This window comes from Giraffa tippelskirchi, chromosome 3 (genome assembly GCF_054371585.1).
Source record: "Giraffa tippelskirchi isolate mGirTip1 chromosome 3, T2T-mGirTip1v1.2.pri, whole genome shotgun sequence".
In the NCBI taxonomy this organism is placed as follows: domain Eukaryota; kingdom Metazoa; phylum Chordata; class Mammalia; order Artiodactyla; family Giraffidae; genus Giraffa; species Giraffa tippelskirchi.
The window spans coordinates 40,799,167-40,819,419 of NC_137277.1; the positions used below are offsets into that span (position 1 = coordinate 40,799,167).

The 20,253-nt window shown below is 43.2% G+C and overlaps 1 protein-coding gene across 13 annotated transcripts in view; it reads right to left on the reverse strand.

Moving 5' to 3' along the window:
- VPS53 (VPS53 subunit of GARP complex) overlaps positions 1-20,253 on the reverse strand; it is a 160,757-nt gene that overhangs the window by 96,885 nt on the left and 43,619 nt on the right. For 9 of the 13 annotated variants that reach the window (XM_081580159.1, XM_081580151.1, XM_081580158.1 and 6 more), the window contains 6 exons: positions 19,632-19,718; positions 16,920-17,035; positions 15,156-15,275; positions 4,274-4,352; positions 1,571-1,714; positions 967-1,109 (listed from right to left, as the gene is read on the reverse strand). In XM_081580159.1, the coding sequence (XP_081436285.1) occupies positions 967-1,109; positions 1,571-1,714; positions 4,274-4,352; positions 15,156-15,275; positions 16,920-17,035; positions 19,632-19,634 (605 nt within the window). In that variant the 5' untranslated portion in view covers positions 19,635-19,718. The remainder of the gene's footprint in view (positions 1-966; positions 1,110-1,570; positions 1,715-4,273; positions 4,353-15,155; positions 15,276-16,919; positions 17,036-19,631; positions 19,719-20,253) is intronic. The other 4 variants (XM_081580154.1, XM_081580153.1, XM_081580152.1 and 1 more) reach the window with 2 other exon arrangements.

A 20,253-nucleotide genomic window follows, 5' to 3' on the forward strand; every position in this document is an offset into this window, starting at 1 on the left:
GGGTTAATGTAATTGTGCACTGGTCAGAGGGCCTCTATAGACTCTAGCTTTAGCTCTGTCATGGACACACTGGTCTATACTTCTTGGGCTTTAATTCTTTGATCTAAAGGGACTATCTGGCCCTGGGCTATGGCTCATGGAACTGAAGATAGGAGGAATGGGAGGTCTCTAAAAGGCTCAGAACACTCAGATGCCAAAGTGATTAACGATCCAAGACTATAAACACTGGATTAGGGCTGAGAAATCTGCTCAACAACTATTTCCTGAGTGTGTACTATGTCACTGGAGTAGACACAGCCCTGTCCCTCTGGAACCATCTACCCAGCACGTCAGAAAAGCAGAACGATGATGGATGTACATTCACTGCACACTGATATGTGTGACAGAGACACAGGGGAAAACGTAGGGCAATGAATCACTACAGAGAAATCTGGCTGACGTGCTTTCGGATGGCTAAGAAGGCAGGCCATTCAAGGTAGGGCAAGGCTATAGGGAAGTCCTAGAACAAAGGTAAGAGCAGACTGTGCTGCTATGTGGTGTGTATATCACTCTTCAGGCAGAACAGACATATACAAACAAGTGCTCTGGCTACAGCCTGCTGGCCCAGGGCACTCATGTACCCTTTTCCATTTTTCCCTACCAAGTGTTTACCCCCTCTTCACATAACACTCTCTCCTCTAAGGCTGGAACTCTGAAGATGGAGAAGGTGGAATACAGCTACAGCTGGAGTCAGGGACTCGGTTTTGGATATATACCAATAAAATCTAACTTTCAACAGGAATGGAGTCTTCTGAAGGGACTCCAGCATAGCTGAAGACATTCTCCTGAAAATCATGATTCTCAAACGGATTTTTTAAAAAAGGTAGAAGTGGTTCCAAAGCCACAGGAACCCATAGAGACAGGGGGGCTGGGCTTTAATCAACTGATATCAATCAGTACCCAAACCAGTAGAGAGTTGGCAGCTACCTTGTGATGTGGCAAAATTCTACGGCAATTCTCTCCGCCATGTACCACTCACGTGGGAACATCCGGCCATATTTCTCCTCGTAGTCCACGAGCTGGCGTTTGATCCAGGCATAGCGACGGTCGATTTTGTCCAGCCAGGCAACCTGGGGGAAGGAAGGAATAAAATCCACCCCAGCGCTTAGAAGTAGTATTGACAGTTGAAGGAAATAAGCAAAAACATAGAAGTAAGAAAAACACAACCAATCTATTTCTCATGATTTTAAAGAGTCTAGGTTACTTTTTTTACTTGATCCAGAGGTTCTTAACCTAGGGTCTATGATTGGGCTTCAGAGGTCTATAAATTTCCTGAAACTGTATGCAAGGTTTTATGCATAGGTGCATTTTTGCGGAAAAGATCTCTAACTCTCATCCATTTCTCCAAAGGATCAGGGACCCCAAAATAGTTAAGAATCACTGAACTGTACAGCCAGCCCCTAGGAATCAGGGTTTAACAACCAACATTTTAAGACAGTAATACTAATAAAATATAAATCATAGACTCGAGAGCAATCAGTTTTTAGTACAATTCAAATGTGACATCTGAGCTCATTTGGTCAATACTTACATCTTGGTTTTCTTGAAAAAGTACTAGGTACTCTGATAGATGCTGTTTAATAAACTTTTTGATGATTTCCTGTTTGATTCTGGGGTCCAAGATATTAGCAACCTGACATGCATCTCGTAGAACGTTGCTGGGTCCTCCTGGCCTCTGGTAAAACACACAGCACACACACCAGTTCAAAAGCCAGAAACGACCTTTAAATCTTATGGCCTCTGACAGCTGCTGCTTCTTGTTCTACTCATGATGTTGTTATTACTTCCACTCCCCTGACACTCATTCTTCTGCTGTGGATGGATATTTGAGTTACTTGTTCCTCAATGAAAGAATCATTAAGCTAAGTCTGTAGTAGCCAATATAAAAGCTACTCCGTGAATCAACAATGAGACATCCTGGAAACAGGGCCAGCAATGATGGTAGGAACTTTTGCTTTCTGAACTGAAGTCACCTTCCTGAAGGGCCCTAAAAGTCAGAATGACACCAGTCTGATGCCACATGTGCCACTTTCCTCTGATTCTAACCTTGGATTCCTGTTCTCAAAGTGCTGTATTTATGCCAAACAGCATGCTGGCATTTAAAACCTAAATCCAGGTTCCATCCACCATCCTTGCCCCACTGATGGTCCACCACGCAGACAGGCAGCCAAATTATATTATGATATTGACACCTTGACCTGAAAAAAATAGTAGAAGACCATCAAAGGGCTGTATTGATACATCAGGATGGGAAGGCCTTTGTTATTACTGAAGGCAACTCAGTCTCCTCGAACCTTTGTTTACAGTAATTCACTGAATGAACACGGTTGGCTGAGTGGACTACAGAACACTTGGCATCGGCTCGTGGCTTGACTAAATAGCCACATAACTTTGGCACAGTTATTGACACTCATCTGAAAAATACTTGGAAAAAAAAAATGCATTTTAACTGGGTGATGATTAAGGGTCTTCCAAATCTTTATGATTTTTTTAAATCAATTCTAATTTATCCATCTCAACTGAAGTTCAAGAGTTTCTTAAGTGTCACATAGGCTGCCCAAGAGCTAACTAAACTGTTAAATGCTGACTATGCTCCGTGCTGAGTGGCTATTCTGTCATCCGCTGAGAATTCTGACTGCTCAACTCTGGCTTCTGGATGAAAACGTTTGATCTGACAGAGAAGTCATGAAAGCCAAAATCTACGGGCTCATGGGTACAGATTTTTTCATTTATAAAGGACTTCACAGTAACCTTGGATACCTTTTTAAAAAAAATCTTGATTTCCATTTGTGAAGCAGCAGTAAAAACACAAAGCCTTTAAGAGAGGTCAATAGTCACTCAGAAGGAAAAAAGAAAACTCTTAGAGAAACATCAAGTCATCTAGCCAGAGAAAAGGGAAACAAGTTGTTAAAGAAAACCATTTTCACCTCATCTTCCTTGTGGGGTCTGAGAAAAAGTTATAACGTAGATCAATGTTATATTTTCCTAAATGCTAAAGCTGGGCTTCATTGGTACTTTTCTAAAACTTCTTAAAACCAGGGTCAATAGCAGAGTAGAGTAAAGCAGACCCTAGTGCTTATAACTTGTGAATCTCTTACTATCCCTTTTTACAGGACTGTTTTCTGATACCCACTCCCCACAGTTACAGCAAATGGAAAAGGAAGATGAAGTCCACAAAGGAACACGCTTTACGAATAAAATACCTGATTGCTAGAAGACAGCTAGAATATACACAGACATGAAAACCAGAGGCAGGTTTCCTATAGGAAGGTAATCGACAAAGTTGGGGCAGCTACCCCCACCTACTTCCTAAATCTCTTTTATGAGGCACAAAGTACAACGATTAAGATATTTCCAGTTATTGAATTATAGAGCGGATCCAGGAAACGTTCCTTGGCTCAGCAAACAGGCATATATCCCCCACCTCCATCCACCAAGAGCTGCCTGCCAGTGTGTGCTTCAGGTCATTTCTGAGCCGTACAGTTCTTGCTCCTGAAATAGCTCAAATAATAGAGGGGAAAAAAAGCTTCTGAGGGTTCCTCTCTCCCCAACACATGCAAATAATTAAGATTATGTCTGCTACAATTTGAAGGATGGAGCTAAAAGCAGTTACCCCGGCACAGTGACGGCCAAATGAGGCAAAGCTTGTTACATGAGAAGTGTAACCAATAGCCCACGAGTGAAATTACTGTGGGCTTTGCAGACACAACACAAACAGCCAGGCTACCAGTAAGAGCTGAAGGGATTCATCCCAAAGAACAGGATTCTGACCATTAAAAGCGAGTCTCCTAACTGTCACTCTGAGAGTTACATAAGCCTGGGCATGTTCCTGTCTGTTGTCTCTTCACCAAATTGAAACCAAAAAGTTATGTAACAATCCTAAAAAAACACACTGTGGTTTGAAAAAAAAAAAATTACAAAAATAAACAAACAAAAAAAGTAACCATGAGAAAAAAGGTAATTGCCCAGACAGACAACATTTTGGGTTTGACACACGTTAAATGAAATCAAAACAAATCCTCACTGTGGATGCTGTAAGGACACAGATGAGCTTACTGATATTGCTTCGGGATATTTAAAATGGTCCATTACCCTGAATCTTTAGCACACAGACTTTATGGCTGCCAGCAACTACATTTGAAATAGTAAGTGAATAGTAGTTATGGTGAGTGTGAATCAGGCCAGAATATGGTGAGAATATCCAAAAGACTGAAGGGAAAATGCAAAACAATACCTTGGTGCCCTGGGAAGGAAAAGCTTCTTCAAAATCGGCCAGGATTTGCTGTCCTAACTCAGTCTGGGCCGCCTTCACTCTGTAGGGAAAGAGAACATATCATTGCCTGGCATAATTTTCAAATGTCCATAAGTAACTGTGCATGGATCCATAGAGGTTATGACTGCTGAAGTCTTCAGGGGTCATCCAAGATACAGGGAGTGGTGGCTAGGTAAGACAGGTCACACACTAGTTAGCAGCAGGTTTGTAACTACATCAGCTTCCCCAATGGCTCAGTGGCAAAGAATTCGCCTGCAATGCAGGAGACACAGGAGTCGCGGGTTCAATCTCTGGGGCAGGAAGTTCCCCTGGAGAAAGGAATGGCAACCCACCCCAGTACTCTTGCCTGGAAAATCCTATGGACAGAGGAGCCTGGTGGGCTACAGTCCATAGGGTCGCAGAGTTGGACACAACTGAGCATGCACGCACGGATTCCTTCTACATCCCAAAGCTCTCCTAGGCCACCCCTCAGCTGTCGTGAGGTAGTACACGTCAGTCTTTGCAAAATGTCACTGGGGTAGTTACGCCTCAGGAAGATGCTATATACTAATGTCCACGTCAAATATAAATCCACTTCGGGTTACTGGTGTAATTACTCTGCCATTCCTTGGAGAACAGGATGGGAGGCAAGTTTTGAACTGCTTCAGGGTTGCTGTTTTTTTCAACCTGGAAACCAACATCAAGATCCTAAGTTTTAACTAGTGAACCAAAATACTGTTTTCTAAAGTAAAAAGATCAAATGATAAAATGAACTGCTATTTGAGTGTGAAGGTCACTGAATGAAGACTTAAGTTTGCTCGGGAGATAGTGAGGATGAAGACTGAGTCACACTGGAAATGAGTTTGAAAGGGGAGGCTGGCACTGAACTGGGTGGTTTTCATGGAAATGAGGAGCTCAAGAAATAGTGCTTGGCTGAGAGGAAAGAAGATAAAGGAGAAGCAGCCAGGAGGGGAGAGGAGCTCTGGGTCAGCCGCCTGCCACCAGCTCGCCCTCCCCCAGCCCAGGGAGTTGCGTCCCTCCTGCCCACCATCCTCACAGATGTACTTCCCTGAGCCTGAGGCAAATCTTTTATCTTCGCTAAAAGCACCATAAAATAATGTTCTTCCTTTTTCGGTCTCCACCCTTTTACTCTGGAATTAACTTTATGAAGTTTCTAGAAATAGTGAACAGCTCAAAACCATAATTTCTTTGGCTACTAGGCTGTGCCTGGCAACCTACAGAGATTTTTTTTTTTTTAAATGAGGGGATAGTCAGGACCCAAAACGGTCTGGTTTTTCTGTGGCATAGTTATAATTATGCCTTATTTCAAATACTTTCCAGGGTTTTTCCACTATCTTCAAAACTTAAAACTACTCTTATAGGTGGGTGTGCAGCCTCTTTTAGTTACTTTCCGAGGGGATGAGAAATGATAGAGATAAGGTTGTTACCCAAGTAGCCCACACATTAGAATCTAACGACATTAGAATGTCATTCATCTACACTTGCCCAGCGTACCACAGGAAACATTCCTTGAGTATGAGCTCTGACAAGAGAAGACGCTTTTGTAAAACCATTACCTCTGAGGTCTTATGACTCCACATAATGGGCCAAACAGACCGACTCCCCTGGTGCCAGGTCACAAGACAGAGCTTCCAGGCTCCTCTGTTCCTTCTCTCTCCTCTTGGCAGCCACAGAGAGCACAGGTTCCCCCCTAAGCCACAGATCACTCCTGGAAGGGAAGTTCCACCCCAGTTGAAAAGTCACAGTCTTTTCTCACGGCTCCTGAGTGTCTCGGTGATGTGATGGTCCCAGCTCTGCCTCTGTCACCCTTCCTACTCCGCCACCCCCTAACCCCATATTCTTAACCAAAATTGAAATTGGGGTGCCTGAGGCAATGTGGATGGACCTAGAAATTATCATACTAAGTGAAGTAAGTCAGAAAGAGAAAGACAAATACCATATGTTATTTCTTATATGTGGAATCTAAAATGTGACACAAATGAAATTATCTGTGGAACAGAAACAGACTCACAGACATAGAGAACAGACTTGTGGTTGCCAAGGGGGAGGGAGGAAGGGGAGGGATGGACTGAGAGTCTGGGATTAATAGGTGCAAACTGTTATACTTAGAATGGATAAACAGCAAGGTCCTACTGTATAGCACAAGGAACTTGATCCAATCTCTTGGGATAAACCATAATGGAAAAGAACATAAAGAAGCATGTATATATGTGTATAACTGAGTCACCTTGCTGTACAGCAGAAGTTAACACAACAGTGTAAATCAACTATACTATACTTCAACTATACTATACTTTAATATTTAAAAAACAGAAATTGGGGTGCCTGCAAAGACAACCAGAGCCTATAAGGGTAAAAGTATCAGCCTGTGATTTGCAGACCCCCTTGTCTTTTTCTACAGTCCATTTCCAAGGTTACTTCTTGAGACAGTCTAGACTTAGCTGTGCAACTAGTGAGCTACGTGTACTCCTAAGTCATTTCCCTCATGTGGGCCATAATTAAGAATGGTTGTGAAATAAGAGGGTGAGGATGGAGGCCTGGACTAGATGCCTCTCAGTATTATTGTTATCTGATTACTCCACAACACCCATCTTACAGCGCTAGCTGGCAACAGAATCCATCCTTACTGGTGACTGCAAGTTGAATGTTTAATGAACACTGGAACAGAATAATCAGCTTTTGTACATTTCCAAGTATAGTTTCTGAAGTGTCTAACAGTGACTCAGATGTAAGAGAAACCATTCCCCTTACTGACAGTAATGATGGTATCTAGAAACCCAAACCCTGATTCATGCACTTGCAGGATAAGATGTGAATAATGGTCTTTATAATCAGTTGCCTGAGCAAGATCCTAGAAAGACATCAAATACACTGAAAAAAAAACACATCTTTGGCCTCACTCCTTCAAACTCCTTCCTCTTCCAACCATGAAAAGTAAGCTCTTACTGTGAAGAGATGGAGCAGTAGACTCTGTTAGCAGAGTACATACATAAGTTCAGGGTAGTCATCATTATGAAAGTCAACCTACAACTAATAGAGAACAGGGGAAATGACAATTTCTCCTGGATCCAAATAAGCTTGACCTGGTTAGGTGGTGACAACTCAGTGCTGACCACTCTTAGCAAATGAGAGGTTCCCTGTGCTATGCTAGAAACGATGGTCAACCAACTGCCTCCTGGCATCCTCCACACCATGTGACCAAGGGTTGTTCAAAGGTACTCTTCCCATGGGACTTCCCTGGTGGTCCAGTGGTTAAGGGGCAACTAAGATGATATGCACCACAACTGGAGAGAAGAAAGCTCGAGCACTGCAACTGAGACCTCATGCAGTCATAAATAAATAAATAAATATTTTTTTTAAAAGAAGCACCCTTGCCTAAATATGCTATCAGATTTCAGCAGAGGGATGGCAGCATAGGGATTGCAAACTATGAAAACCATTTAGACATTTATGGACAAAATAACCCTGATGCTTCCAATACCCGGTGCATGATTGTCCCAGAGAAAGTACCCTCAGTAATTTGCAATAAACTGACCTCCCAAAATAGAGAGTCTGGACAGAATGATTAGTCAGTCTGATTAGTCAGATACTCCAGTTGCAAGGAGACAGAATCTCAACCCAGAATCTTAGAGTGACTCAGTGGGACACTTTGATATCATCAAGTACAATCCTTACACTTTCAAAACGTGTGCTTTTGAAACTTAATATCCTTTCAGAAAGAACCTGTCATAGTCATACAGCCAGCTGGGCCTTTTCTTTCTTTCTTCCTTTTTCTTTCTTTATTTAAAAATTTTTATTGAAGTATATATAGTTAGTTGACTAGCTAGGCCTTTTCATCCTCTACTTTAATTTCTTTGACCACTATGCCAAGTGATCCCCTCAATCTGCCAAGTACCTCTCATGCAGAAGAGGTTAGAAATAGCCCTGAAAAATAAGTTTCAGTTAGAAGGTTTCATGGGTTTCAAGAGAACGCCAGAACCTTCCATTTTTCCTCAGGAAATACTGACTGATTACTAGACACATTGGCTTTCTCAGATATTCTTAAGCCAGGAGGATTTGAAATGTAAAGATGACATTAAAGAAAAAAAAAAAGAAAAACTTTCCTTCAACGCTACATTAACGTTTAAACATTTTCCAGAAGGGTAGTTGGAAGAAACGGCTGTATTCAAATGGACGTCCATGAACTTCATATTTCAAATGTGCAGGCAAAGATGTCAGAACACAGGCTTCCCTGTGACTTCCACAGTCTACAGACGGCAGGCTCTGAAGCTAGAGGCTCTGAAGCAGTGCACGGGGTGTAAGGCCCCCGCCTTCCCCCCCTCCCCCAACAAACAAGCTATTTCTATCACTTCCAGATGGTTCTCCCATCGCTATGTAAACATAAGGAAGGAAAATTCACCAGAAATGATGCTAAAAATAAGAAGTCTGGACTTTCCTCAAACTTTTAGTACCTCCTGAAAAAGAACTGTAGTCCAGGCACTGGAAACAAGTGATTCCTTCCCTTCCGTTAATTTTAGTGTTACTTAATAGCACTTATTCTCGATTAATCAACACACTTTTTTTTTTTTGTAAATAGAAGTTGTGAAATGAACAAAAAGAAAAGTAAATCCTCCTGTGTTCGCAGCAATCCTACATGATAATGAATAGCTGGGGCACCGAACTAAACTGATAGAAAGTTATCTTTTAAGGAGAGTGTCATTAGAGCAGTGATCACAAAGTTTCTGCAATTTATAAAATAACTTCTTTGGAGGAAAAAAAATATTAAAAGGCAAGAATTCCTCAAAGAGTGCATTCTCTTGTTTTTCCCTATATGCTTTCTTATAACATAAATAAAATTCAGTTCTACCACATTCCTGCTATCAGCAGTGCCCATCCCATGCAACCATGCCACCTCCTCAACCTCATGGTCACTGTCATGGAAGGGTCTTTATCTTTTTCTAACCCAGAACATAGACCAACCTCCAGTCTCTTGTAACTATAACTGACAAGACTTTTTACAAAATACAAACAAGACCATGTCTCTTCCTGCTTAAAATCTTTCATCGTCCACAAAATGAATGTAGAGCAGATTCTTTAGCAAGGCATCTATGATCTGACTCTGCCTACGGAGACAGACTTTCACTCTCCACGAACCCCGATGTTCTCTATTTTTCCCCCTCTCTCTTCTTGTCCTGGTAGTAAGGTCCTACTTTTTGTTTCGGCCACACCCCATGCCATGTGGGATCTTAGTTCCTTAAACAGGGATCAAACCCGCACCTCCTGCAATGAAACCATGGTGTCTTAGCCACTGGATTGTCAGGGAAGTCCCCAGATCTCACCCATTCTTTTAAGGTCAGATTAAAATTTAATACTTCTTGACCCTCAGCTCCTGAAGGTTGAGTCTCTCAGTCCCTCTTCTGAGACCCTGCTGTCCCCAGACAGCATGGACTAGTTTTGTTATATCCATCTCTATCAGTGTCTCTCACAATAATGGTGAGCCCTTTGAAGGCAAAGAGTATGTGTTTTTTACCTCATGCCCTCAGGACCCCAGCACAGGGCCTGAGATCTAGAAAGTGTGTGGTCAGTATCTATTAGATAAATGAAGAGAAGAATAAGTGAATGGGAAAAGAGATCAACTTTGGATTATCAGGAGGGTGAGAGGCGGTGATGCTGTCTACCCCCTACAGCCCCCCACCCTCCAACAGAGCAACTCTGCCTTCTCCATCTGAGCTTCCGTCCTTCCTGCAGCTCATAAGGTCCCGTTTGTCTGCTCTCTTGGCTGCTTTGCATCCCCAGGTTGACACGGCAATCAGCCAGTTCTGAGTGTGATGGGATTAGGAAGGAGGAAGGGAAGGGTGGTGATTTCCCGAGTACTTTGCCAAGCTCTGTTCCGACACTCCTTAACAGTTCCTTGGCATTTCCATTCTAAGATGGCACCCTGAGCATGAGGTATTACTCCTCCCCTTCCTGCCCCAGATTCTCTGAAATAATGAAAAGAGTTTAATAAGAATCCAGAACTGGGCAAGAAAAGGAGAGGTAGATTAGAAACTCTGGTAGGACAGGACTGAAGAAGGAAACCTCTGCCAAAATGGCTTCTCAAAGATGAAGGACATGGGCTTCCCTGGTGGTCCAGTGGTTAAGCATCAGCCCTGCAATGTAGGGGACACCATTTCGACCCCTGGTCCAAGAAGATCCCACATGCCCGGGGCAACTAAGCCTGCAGCTCGCTGAAGCCCAGGAGCTGTAACTACTGAGCCCAAGTGCCTAGAGTCTACGCTCCGCAACAAGGGAAGCCACTACAGTGAGAAATCCACACACTACAACTAGAGTAGTCCCCGCTGGTCACAAGTAGAGAAAGCCCATGAGCAGCAACGAAGACCCAGAACAGCCAAATTAAATAAATTTAGAAAAGATGAAGGACACGAGGGGAGTGGATACCAGGAGCGGGAGGGTGGCTCATGGCACCTGCCAGGGGGATGTTGGGCTCCTGCAAGAGAAACAACTAAGCCAGTGCCAGGTCTCACCCCATCCCTGAGTGATCAGGTCAGGAGTGGCTGTGGGTCTGAGCAACCCAGCGGAGTCCACAGGGCTGACAACACACAGGCAGATCAGGGACTCACGGGCCCAGGAGATCAGCTACCAGCACAGCCTCCCTGGTGGCTCCCCCAGCTTCAGCCCCACCTCACCCGAGAAGCACGGTCTGCAGCACATATAGCCAAGTGGCATATCCCACCTACCCCCTCATGAGCAGGGGGCAGTAAGACAGCATCTCTGATCAGGCAGACAGAGAATCTCACAGCCAAAAATGAGCGTTCCGCTAGACATCACCAAACATGCGAACACCAAGAAAGTCATTATACTCAACGAACTGAAGACCTTAGAGCACAGAGAAACAGAGCAGGCAACTCAGAACTTTAGAACCTGTATAATTTATGTTCCCTGAGAGGTTTAAGATTGATACTATGCCCATGAAAAAGAATTAACTAGATACCCTGAAGATTAAAGTTGGATTGTTAAAATAAAAACTCAACAGCTAGGCCAAATAACAGAACGGGCACCACTGAAGAACAAATTTAAAAAGGAAAGTTGAGTTGAGGAATTCAGCTTAACAGGACAAAAAGATATAAAGCATTAAAAAAAATTAAAGGAGGGCCTGGTTTCAATCCCTGGTCAGGAAACTAGATCCCACGTACTGCATCTAAGAGCTCACATGCCACAGCTAAAGATCCCACGTGTCCCAGTTTAAAGATCCTCATGCCACAACTAAGACCTGGAACAGTTTTATTTAATTTATTAAATAAATTAATAAATATATTTTTAAAAATTAAGAAACACAGCAGCAGATCCAGAAGTGGAATCCAAGGGATTCCACAAAGAGAAAACATAGAGGACAGAGCACAAAGAGAGATAAAAGAAAACAGTGTCTCAGAATTTAAGGAACTCATGAATCTTCAGATTAACCATACCATTAAGTACAAAGCAACATGAATGAAAGGAGATCCATGTCCTAGTAAAATTCCTAATTCTCCCACCGCCAAATCTCAAATGCTTCCAGAAGAAAATAAAAATGAAACAAAAATAGATTATCTTATAAAGGAGTAAGAATGAGATGGCCTTCAGCTTTTTTCCAGGCAACAATGAACGCCAGATGATAGACTGCCTTTGTCTATCCTACAACAGCCATGAGGTGGAAGCAACTCAGCTGTCCAACAACAGGTGAATGGACAAACAAAATGTAGTCTCTACGTACAATGAAGTACTCAGCCTTAAAAAGGAACAAAATTCGGATAAATGATAAAACACAGATGAATCTGAAAACATGCTAACTGAAATAGTTCAGTTCAGTTGCTCAGTCGTGTTTGACTGAAATAAGCTGGACACAAATTGTTTGAGTCCACCCACATGAGGTACCCAGAAGAGGCAAATTCACAGACAGAAAATTGACCAGAGGTGACCAGAGGTGTGGAAGAAGAGGTAATGAGTGCTATTATTTAATGGATACAGAGCTTCTATCTGGGGTAATCAAAAGCTTTAAGGAATGGTTGTACAATAATGTGAATGTATGCTTGCATGCTCAATTGCTTCAGTCATGTCCAACTCTTTGTGACCCTATGGACTGTAGTCTACCAAGCTCCTCTGTCCATGAGATTCTCCAGACAAGAATACTGGATGGGTTGCCATGCCCTCCTCCAGGGAATCTTTCCGACCCAAGGATCGAACATGCATCTCCTGCGTTGCAGATGGATTCTTTAGCACTGAGCCACTGGGGAAGCCTGAATGTATACTTAACGCTATGAAACTATACAGTGAAAAATGATTAAAATGGTAAACTTTAATGCAATGTATATTTCAATACAATTTTTAAAGAGATCAAGAAATAGGTACCTTGAATAGACCAATTACTATTGAAGAGACTGAAAGGACAAAGATCTGGATTGAAAACAGGTGACACACCTAGATGGTTTCTGCAGGTAAGATCTGGGACTTCCCTGATGGTCCAGTGGTTAAGAATCTGCCTTGCAATGCAGGAGATGCAGGTTCGATCCCTGGTTGGGGAACGAAGATCTCACATGCCAAGGGGCAACTTACTGAAGCCCAAGTGCTGCAAGAAAAGATCCTGTATGACGCAACTAAGACCAGATGTAGCCAAATAAAATAAATATTCAAAAAAAAAAAATCCGGCAGATCTGACAAAGGATTAGTATCCAGAACATATAGAGAATTCCTACAGATTAATTAAGGAAGGGATAAGGTGGCTTAGACAGTAAAGAATCTGCCTACAATGCAGGAGACCTGGGTTGGATCCCTGGGCTGGGAAGATCCCCTGAAGGAAGGCATGGAAACCCATTCCAGTATTCTTGCCTGGCGAATCCCCATGGACGGAGCAGCCTGGCAGGCTACGGTCCATGCGGTCACAAAGAGTTGGACATGGCTGAGCGACTAAGCACAGCACACAAGTAACTCAATAGACAAACAGGCAAAGGATACATACTGGCATCTCACAGAGGAAAATGCAAATGACTAGTAGTCAAATGAAAAAACTAATTTCACTAGTTGCCAGAGAAATGAAAATGAAAGGAATTAGGTACCATTTTTTATCCATCAGATAAATGAAAAGGAAAATTAACCAAATCAAGTGTGGCTGAACATATGGGGAAATGGGTACTCACACACTGTTCAGATGGCCCTATAAATAAATTAAGCCACTTTGGAGGGTAAAGGAACAGCAGTTACTGAAATTTTAAATGCATGTGACCTATTACCCAGAATTTATTGTAGACAAATTGCAGATGTGTAAGGAGTGTATTTTTCAAATCAGAAACAAACAGTCTAGTGATATGAAAATGGTTAAATAAGCTGTGGTATGTTATACTATAGAACTCTATGCATCAGTTAAAGAGAATGAGTTAGGTTTGTATACACTGATGTGGTAAAACCTCTAAAATACACTCAGGTTAAAAACAAAAAGAAAGTTTCAGAATGAAGCATATGGTATGAGATCATTTATTTAAAACAAAACAAAGCAAAATAAACCCATAATCTAAAACTAAAGATCTATTTAAATGCACAGAAAAAAAAAATCTGGAGGATGAGCATTAAACTGATAATAGTAACTATCTCTCTGGGTAGCAGTGGGATGTCAGGTACTAAAGAGGACTTAAGTTTCATCTGTATATTGACTTTTTTTTAATAAAGAAAACGTACATGTGTATTACTTATATAATTAAAAATAAAGAAACTTAGGGGAAAAAAAGAGGCCTGTAGCCATCAAATCTTATCAGAAAGCGGAGTTGAAAAGGATGGTTCCTGCTGAGTACTGGCCTCTTTGTTTCTTCTTTGTAGCAAAAAAAAGGGTTAGGATCCATCAATTGTGACTGTCTCGGGTCTTCTTAGTATTTTTCCTGCTGCTACTTTAAACAGACAAGGCATTAAATTCCCCACTCCAAATCTTCCTTTAGATCCTCATCTTCTTTCTCTTTTAGCATCGGCCTTTCTTTCTATTGGCTCTGAATCTGGTGTCAAAACTCAATAGAATAGGAAGAAAAGAACAAATCTAAAGAGGTTAAGTCATCATTTTGTTACCTCTGAAGTTCAAGGGCAGGCTGTATTTGCAAAGACTGCCACAGCAGTCTCTCCTCCCATGTGCTCTTTATACCAGTGTGACTTTGACACTCCTCCCATTGGGGGTGGGGGTGGCCATGTTCCTTCTTCTTGAATTCTGAAGGCCAGGTGATCACAGAAGTGACGTTATGTGACTTCTAAGACCTGGTTCTTAGAGCATCTTGAGGGTGCTCCTTCCTGGGTCCCAGCGCCACTTCACCTGGGGGAAGCCCAATCAGCCTAGGGAGGACCACCCGGCTGAGGTCCCAGCCGACGGCAAGCACCAATCCGTCAGCCATGAGAGTAAATCAGTGGCCCCTCCAGCCCCTCCTGGAGCGACCCCGGCTGATCCTGCATGGAGCAGAGATGAACTGTCCCTGCTGGGCCAGGCTAGATTGCATGAGTGAAGTAACTGTTGTCGTCAGCCACTGAGTCCTGGATTGTGTTGACTTTTTACAAGGAAACAGACAACTAGAAGGGTTTCCCTAACAAACAGAGCCCTGGGCAGCTGAGAGATGTCAGCAGCCACTCCTGTGAGACAGGCCAGCAACTACCTGATGCAGGGAGCTTTAGATGACATGGTTAGGAGCTGGTAGGGTGGACACAGAGGGAACATCCACATCAGAGAACGGCAGGTCAGGTGACCTCTGAGCCTCCTCCCACAGTGAGATTCCACACTGAACTTCCTGAGCTGAGCGCTTAAGCACTTCCTAGCACCATCTTTTCTTAAAAGGGAAGATCATTTTCTCCAACGAGATTTTACCTTTCAGAAAGCTGCCGGATCTGTGGAATGCCCATATATTTGTGGAAGTGCTCCAGAACATTCATTACGCCCTGAAGAAGATTAGCAACTTCTCCGTACTGCCTTCGCCTGGTCATGGCTCTGCAAGGAAACAGGAAGTTGAGGGTTCTAGAAAAACACTAAGGACACAAGATACAGATACGGATCAACCTAGTCTGGGCTCTAAAGTAGACAGCAACTCAATTATAATAATAAGCATTCCTGAGCACTGAATATATATAGTCCTACACACTGGGGGAGGAAAAAAAAATAGCACCAAGTTCAAATCCATAAAGGGACATGAGCAAGTCAGGGAGAGTGACAAGGGCATTTAAGTAGTACCAAGTAGGATGAATGCAGCTCTAAACAGAAGTCCAAGCTGTGTGCTCTGGAAGATACAAGACTGTGTGAGGGATGAAGTCTCACTGGGTTGGGGGAGGGGAATCTGGGAAGACTACGGATTGGGATTTAGGTTGTGTATTACGGAATAGCTGGCTTTTGACAGAGAACAGGGGCAAGGATGTTATTACTTGACAGTTATGGCATTTGAGCAAACCGAACACATCTTCCCAGGATACAACAAAGAGCATTTATATGCACTTACACATGAACTCAAATCTGTAGATTTTAAGCCAAGATTAAGCAACTCTGTGAATGTTTAGGTATGTTTAGTTTTCCTAGTGCTAAGGTTAATGAAGCTTAAATAAAAGGATGCTGATAATATCAACAGTTACAGCAAGAAAGGAACAAACTATCAGATCTAAAGTTTTCATTAGGGTTGGGTTTTTTAATTAAAGGTATAATTTATGACTTCCCTTATGAAGCACTTAGAGACTGGATCAAGTTCAAGCCAAGGAGTTATGTGGCTACTGCAGCCTGGTCTGCTGGTTTGGTGGAAAGCACGGAGCACCAGGAGAAAGGGATGAGGACACTGCTCTTCCAGTCACTAGGAGAACAGTCCAGGGATCGTTGAAGCCCATGCGACATCAGGGAGAGACCAGGAAGAGCCTGCACCCTATTCATCCAGACTTTGGATACTGTGTCTATATTTCTAGGAAGGTGCTCTTTCTCTGCCCACCCATAAGATTATGTTGAGGCTGGGACCAGGGGAATTCTTAGTTTGGGAGAGACCACAGCAGCAAACGGGAAGGTCAGAATCTTGCTGGTAAAGGAGGCCTTTTGGGGCTGCTTCCTTGTGGTCAGTAACCAGCTCCTCCTTTTAATACTACTACTCATGTTCTCATATACCATTCCCTACAGATGCTTTACAAGCCAAAAGAGAAGCTTCGGTCTTTGAATAAGTGGGTTGAAAATAAGTAAAGTGGGCTGAATGATCAATCAAGGATCTGTTTTCATTAGGCACCTCAATGCCAGTGAAACTCAGCCCAAGACCAGTAGGAAAACTTGCTGAGGCAGAGGTTGGGGTGTGTGACTACGCAGCCCTATGTCTCCTGTCAACCTCCAAGGTAGAGCTCTATCACATGGAAATGACCCGTGTTCTTGCAGTCATTCTCCACAAGCATTCCAGGTCCCCTTTAGTCACCTCAAAGTCTCAGGTGTTTGTTAGATGTTGAGCACCTGAGGGCACAAAACAAAAGCGGTGTCTCAACATCTGAGACCGATTTGTAGGAAGTGAGGCAGAGTGGGGAGACTCTGCTGGCTGAGAAGTAAATAAACCTACGATGCCGTTTCCTCTGTGACTCATTCATCTCCCGTGGACCTCGGACAGACCGCCTACATGCTTACTCGAGGGAATCCACGCCGCCAGCCAGCATGTGCAGGTGGTTCAGCGTCGTGATCGAGGTGGTCAGGTGGCGTTTGGCATGATCTAACTGCTTAATGTCGCGGGTGATTTCCTTCACCTAAATGGTGCAAAACCACAGGAGAAAAAGGAGGACGGTTAAGATGGAAGTCAATCCATCTGGAAGTGGCCTCACAAGAAAGTAATGCAAACAAAATAAGGACAAACACACCTCGAGTTAGCCCTTGGAGAAAACACAGGTGTTTTCCCAATGCAGACCCAAAATAATTTCCAATCAGCCCGTTTACATTTAATTTGGCATTTTTTCAGCAGACTTTACCCGGAGCTACAAAATCCTCAGTTGTGAGAATGAGATGAACTTTATTCTTCACCCCAAATGGTGTGATCCTAATAGTAACTGAGTGTGGAGCACACGGGGTCCAGGAGCCGAGGACAGTGGATCTCCTCCTGAACAAGGTCAGGAACGTACACTGCCACAAGGACATTACCTTCTGGCAATGGGGCGACTAGGTTTGGTACAAAATGGATAGTGTGAGTCGGCTAATTCTATTGAGATGTTCTTTATTCATGGAACTAGGGTTCATTGTCCAGTCTCCACAAAGAAAAATTTCTTCTGGAATCTCAACAAGACTAAAATGTAACCCATGCAAAATAAGCTTAACATAGTATCATAAGAGGAGAGTCTTCAGGGAGACAGAAGGCAATTGAGGGAGTAAAATTCCAATAGAGTTGATGGTGGTGGTGTGGTGGGGGGAGTCCAAGAGAAAAACATTGTAGCTGGGAATGTTAGTACTGGGTTGGCCAAAAAGTTTATTCGCTTTTTCATAAGATTGTCTAGAAAAATTCTAATGAAATTTTTGGCCAACATAATGTATTTCAGTCACTAGAAAAGAACATTCAGTAGTGAGATGGGAATAATTCTCCAACTTTATTAACACCTAGGCAGACTTCTCCACTAAATTGTCCGAGTCCATGCTGACCAAGAAATTTTCTGAAGAGCAATTTGGTTTCCCAGGTTCTTTGACACCTGGAGGAAAGGATAGCAGGCACAAACATTCTAGTTGCTAGAAACATAGATCCCCCATTAAAAGTGAAAAAGCCCAGTGAGTTAAGATCATGTGATCTGATTTTTTAGTTTGATCACCCTTGGTGAAGCTACAAAGTACAGGTTCATGACCTGAATAGCTCAGTTCCACACTCACAATCCTGCAAGGCTCACTGGATCTTAGCAGGAAAAGGTCTCTTTCCAGAGACTTGCCCCATCAAGTCTGCTCTCTATATGACCCTCAGGCTACCAAAATGTCTCTGTTTCTATTGCAGGGTCTGTGGGGTAAAAAATCTATCATGTGTTTACTAAATAAGTAAGTTTGGGGGAAAAGAAGATCAAGAATAGATAGGATATAGGAGTGTGGCCCTATTTGGATCACTCCCTTCCAACACTGAAATAAATCATCATTTTCCTTCCCACCAAAAAAAAAAAAAAATCCCTGCCTCTCTTCCTGGGTTCCTTAGCTCCACTGCAAGCATCAGGGGTCTTTAACTACTATGTTAAAAGTCAGCATCATCTGTGACTCTTCTCACCTCTGTGTCACTAATCAGTCATTAAATTCTGAACATTCTTCCTTTGCCTCATCTCAAGAATCCGTCCCATTCTACTCCTCCTCAGGTGCTTGTTGCTCCCAGCAGAGCAGAATCCTAAGTGCTCACTGAATCCCAACAATCACATGATGTATGCACAACTATCACCTCCACTTCACAGTGAGGAAACAGAGGTACTGAGAGGGTAAATATCAATAACTTGTTTGAGGCCCACAGGGAGTCAGGAGAGAGGGTGGATCTGAAGGCAGGTGGTCTGATGTCAGAGGCTATGCTGCTCACTAATGATATCAAACTGCCCCCCCATGCCCACCACTGAAGCTGGGCCTGCCCCACCCACATTCCATACCCTGCCCAACCCTGCCGAATGGCCGCTGACAAGAAGTGCTGGATCCTTGGGAGTGTGACCTTGGGCCTGTTCCCGAGTGGATTATTATAAGACATAGGGAGAGAAGTTTGTGAAGGTTTAGGAGTCTGTGTGACCAAAATGAGTAGGAGGGAGAAAATGACACTAATAATGGCTTTCATTCATTAAACAACTAATACTATCCCAGTACTATGCTCTGTGATCCTCTGACAAATTCCTTTGTAGGTAGTTATTCTTCCTATTTAGAGTGGAAAAAACTGGTGGGCCCCTCGGTCAGCAGATGAACACATTCCCGGAGGGCACCACTGGTAAAGGGAGACCTTAAACCACTCAGGGCGTCTCACCAGTGGGATGCAGCCCACTCCCCAGATCCAGGTCCAGTTTTCAAGTGGTATCACATGTCGTACATCTGAACTGAGAAATGGGTGATGCAAACAAATGCTCGAGAGAGAAATCCAAAGTGACTAGGAAACTATTTTGGGGAAGGAGAAGAAGAGAACTTTCCCTACTTAAAGAGAGGGCTGCAGATGCCGGGCAGCAGGGAGGGTGAGTCACTATGTGTCTCGTGGCTCCTCCTGAATGGGTGTGGCGTGTCCTCCCAGGGCTGGAGTTGGAGACATCGGGTGTGGTTGGTGGCAAGAGGGGAGAACAAGTCTATTAACCATCACACGACTGGATGACAAGTCAACTTCCTCCGCTGGTGCAAAAATGTCAGGAGGAAACCTCAACTCACCATTTGCTCCGATTTTTCTGCTTTGTCTTTGATATCTTTGATTTTTCCAAAGAGCTGCTGAATCGCTTTCTGGGCCTCTTCAAGCGCCTAGAATGAGAGGAATAAATGAAATACAAGGCAGCACTAGTCCCTACACTGTGATCAAGTGGAGCCTCAGAAGAAAATGCCTAAAGCTCTCTTGCTTCATTGCATTTGTGTCGACGATTTCACCTGAGTCCCGGGCAGCAGAGACAAAGGGAGTCCAACATTTGGATATAGGCAGATAAACATTCAGGGTTCTTGCCAAGTTGAATCATAAAGTTTTAGTTTAAAAACTACACTATTTCCCTCTATCTCAGTGAACACTACACATACTGATGACAACAAATAAACAGGAACACACATCTGCGTGTGTGCATGTGCATACATATACGGTAACCTTCAAAAGCCACAGAGGTGGCTCTAAGTTGAGGGTAGGAGATGCTCCAGATTTTGGAAGTTTCAGAAGATGGAGCCTTCAAAAAAAAAAAAAATCACAGCTGTGCATGGGGACTCCAGAACTGTGGCCAACCTTAAAGACATTTCTAGGTGCCCCACATAGAAATCAAAGAAGCTACAAAGGGACAGAGAAAGCTAATGGTGA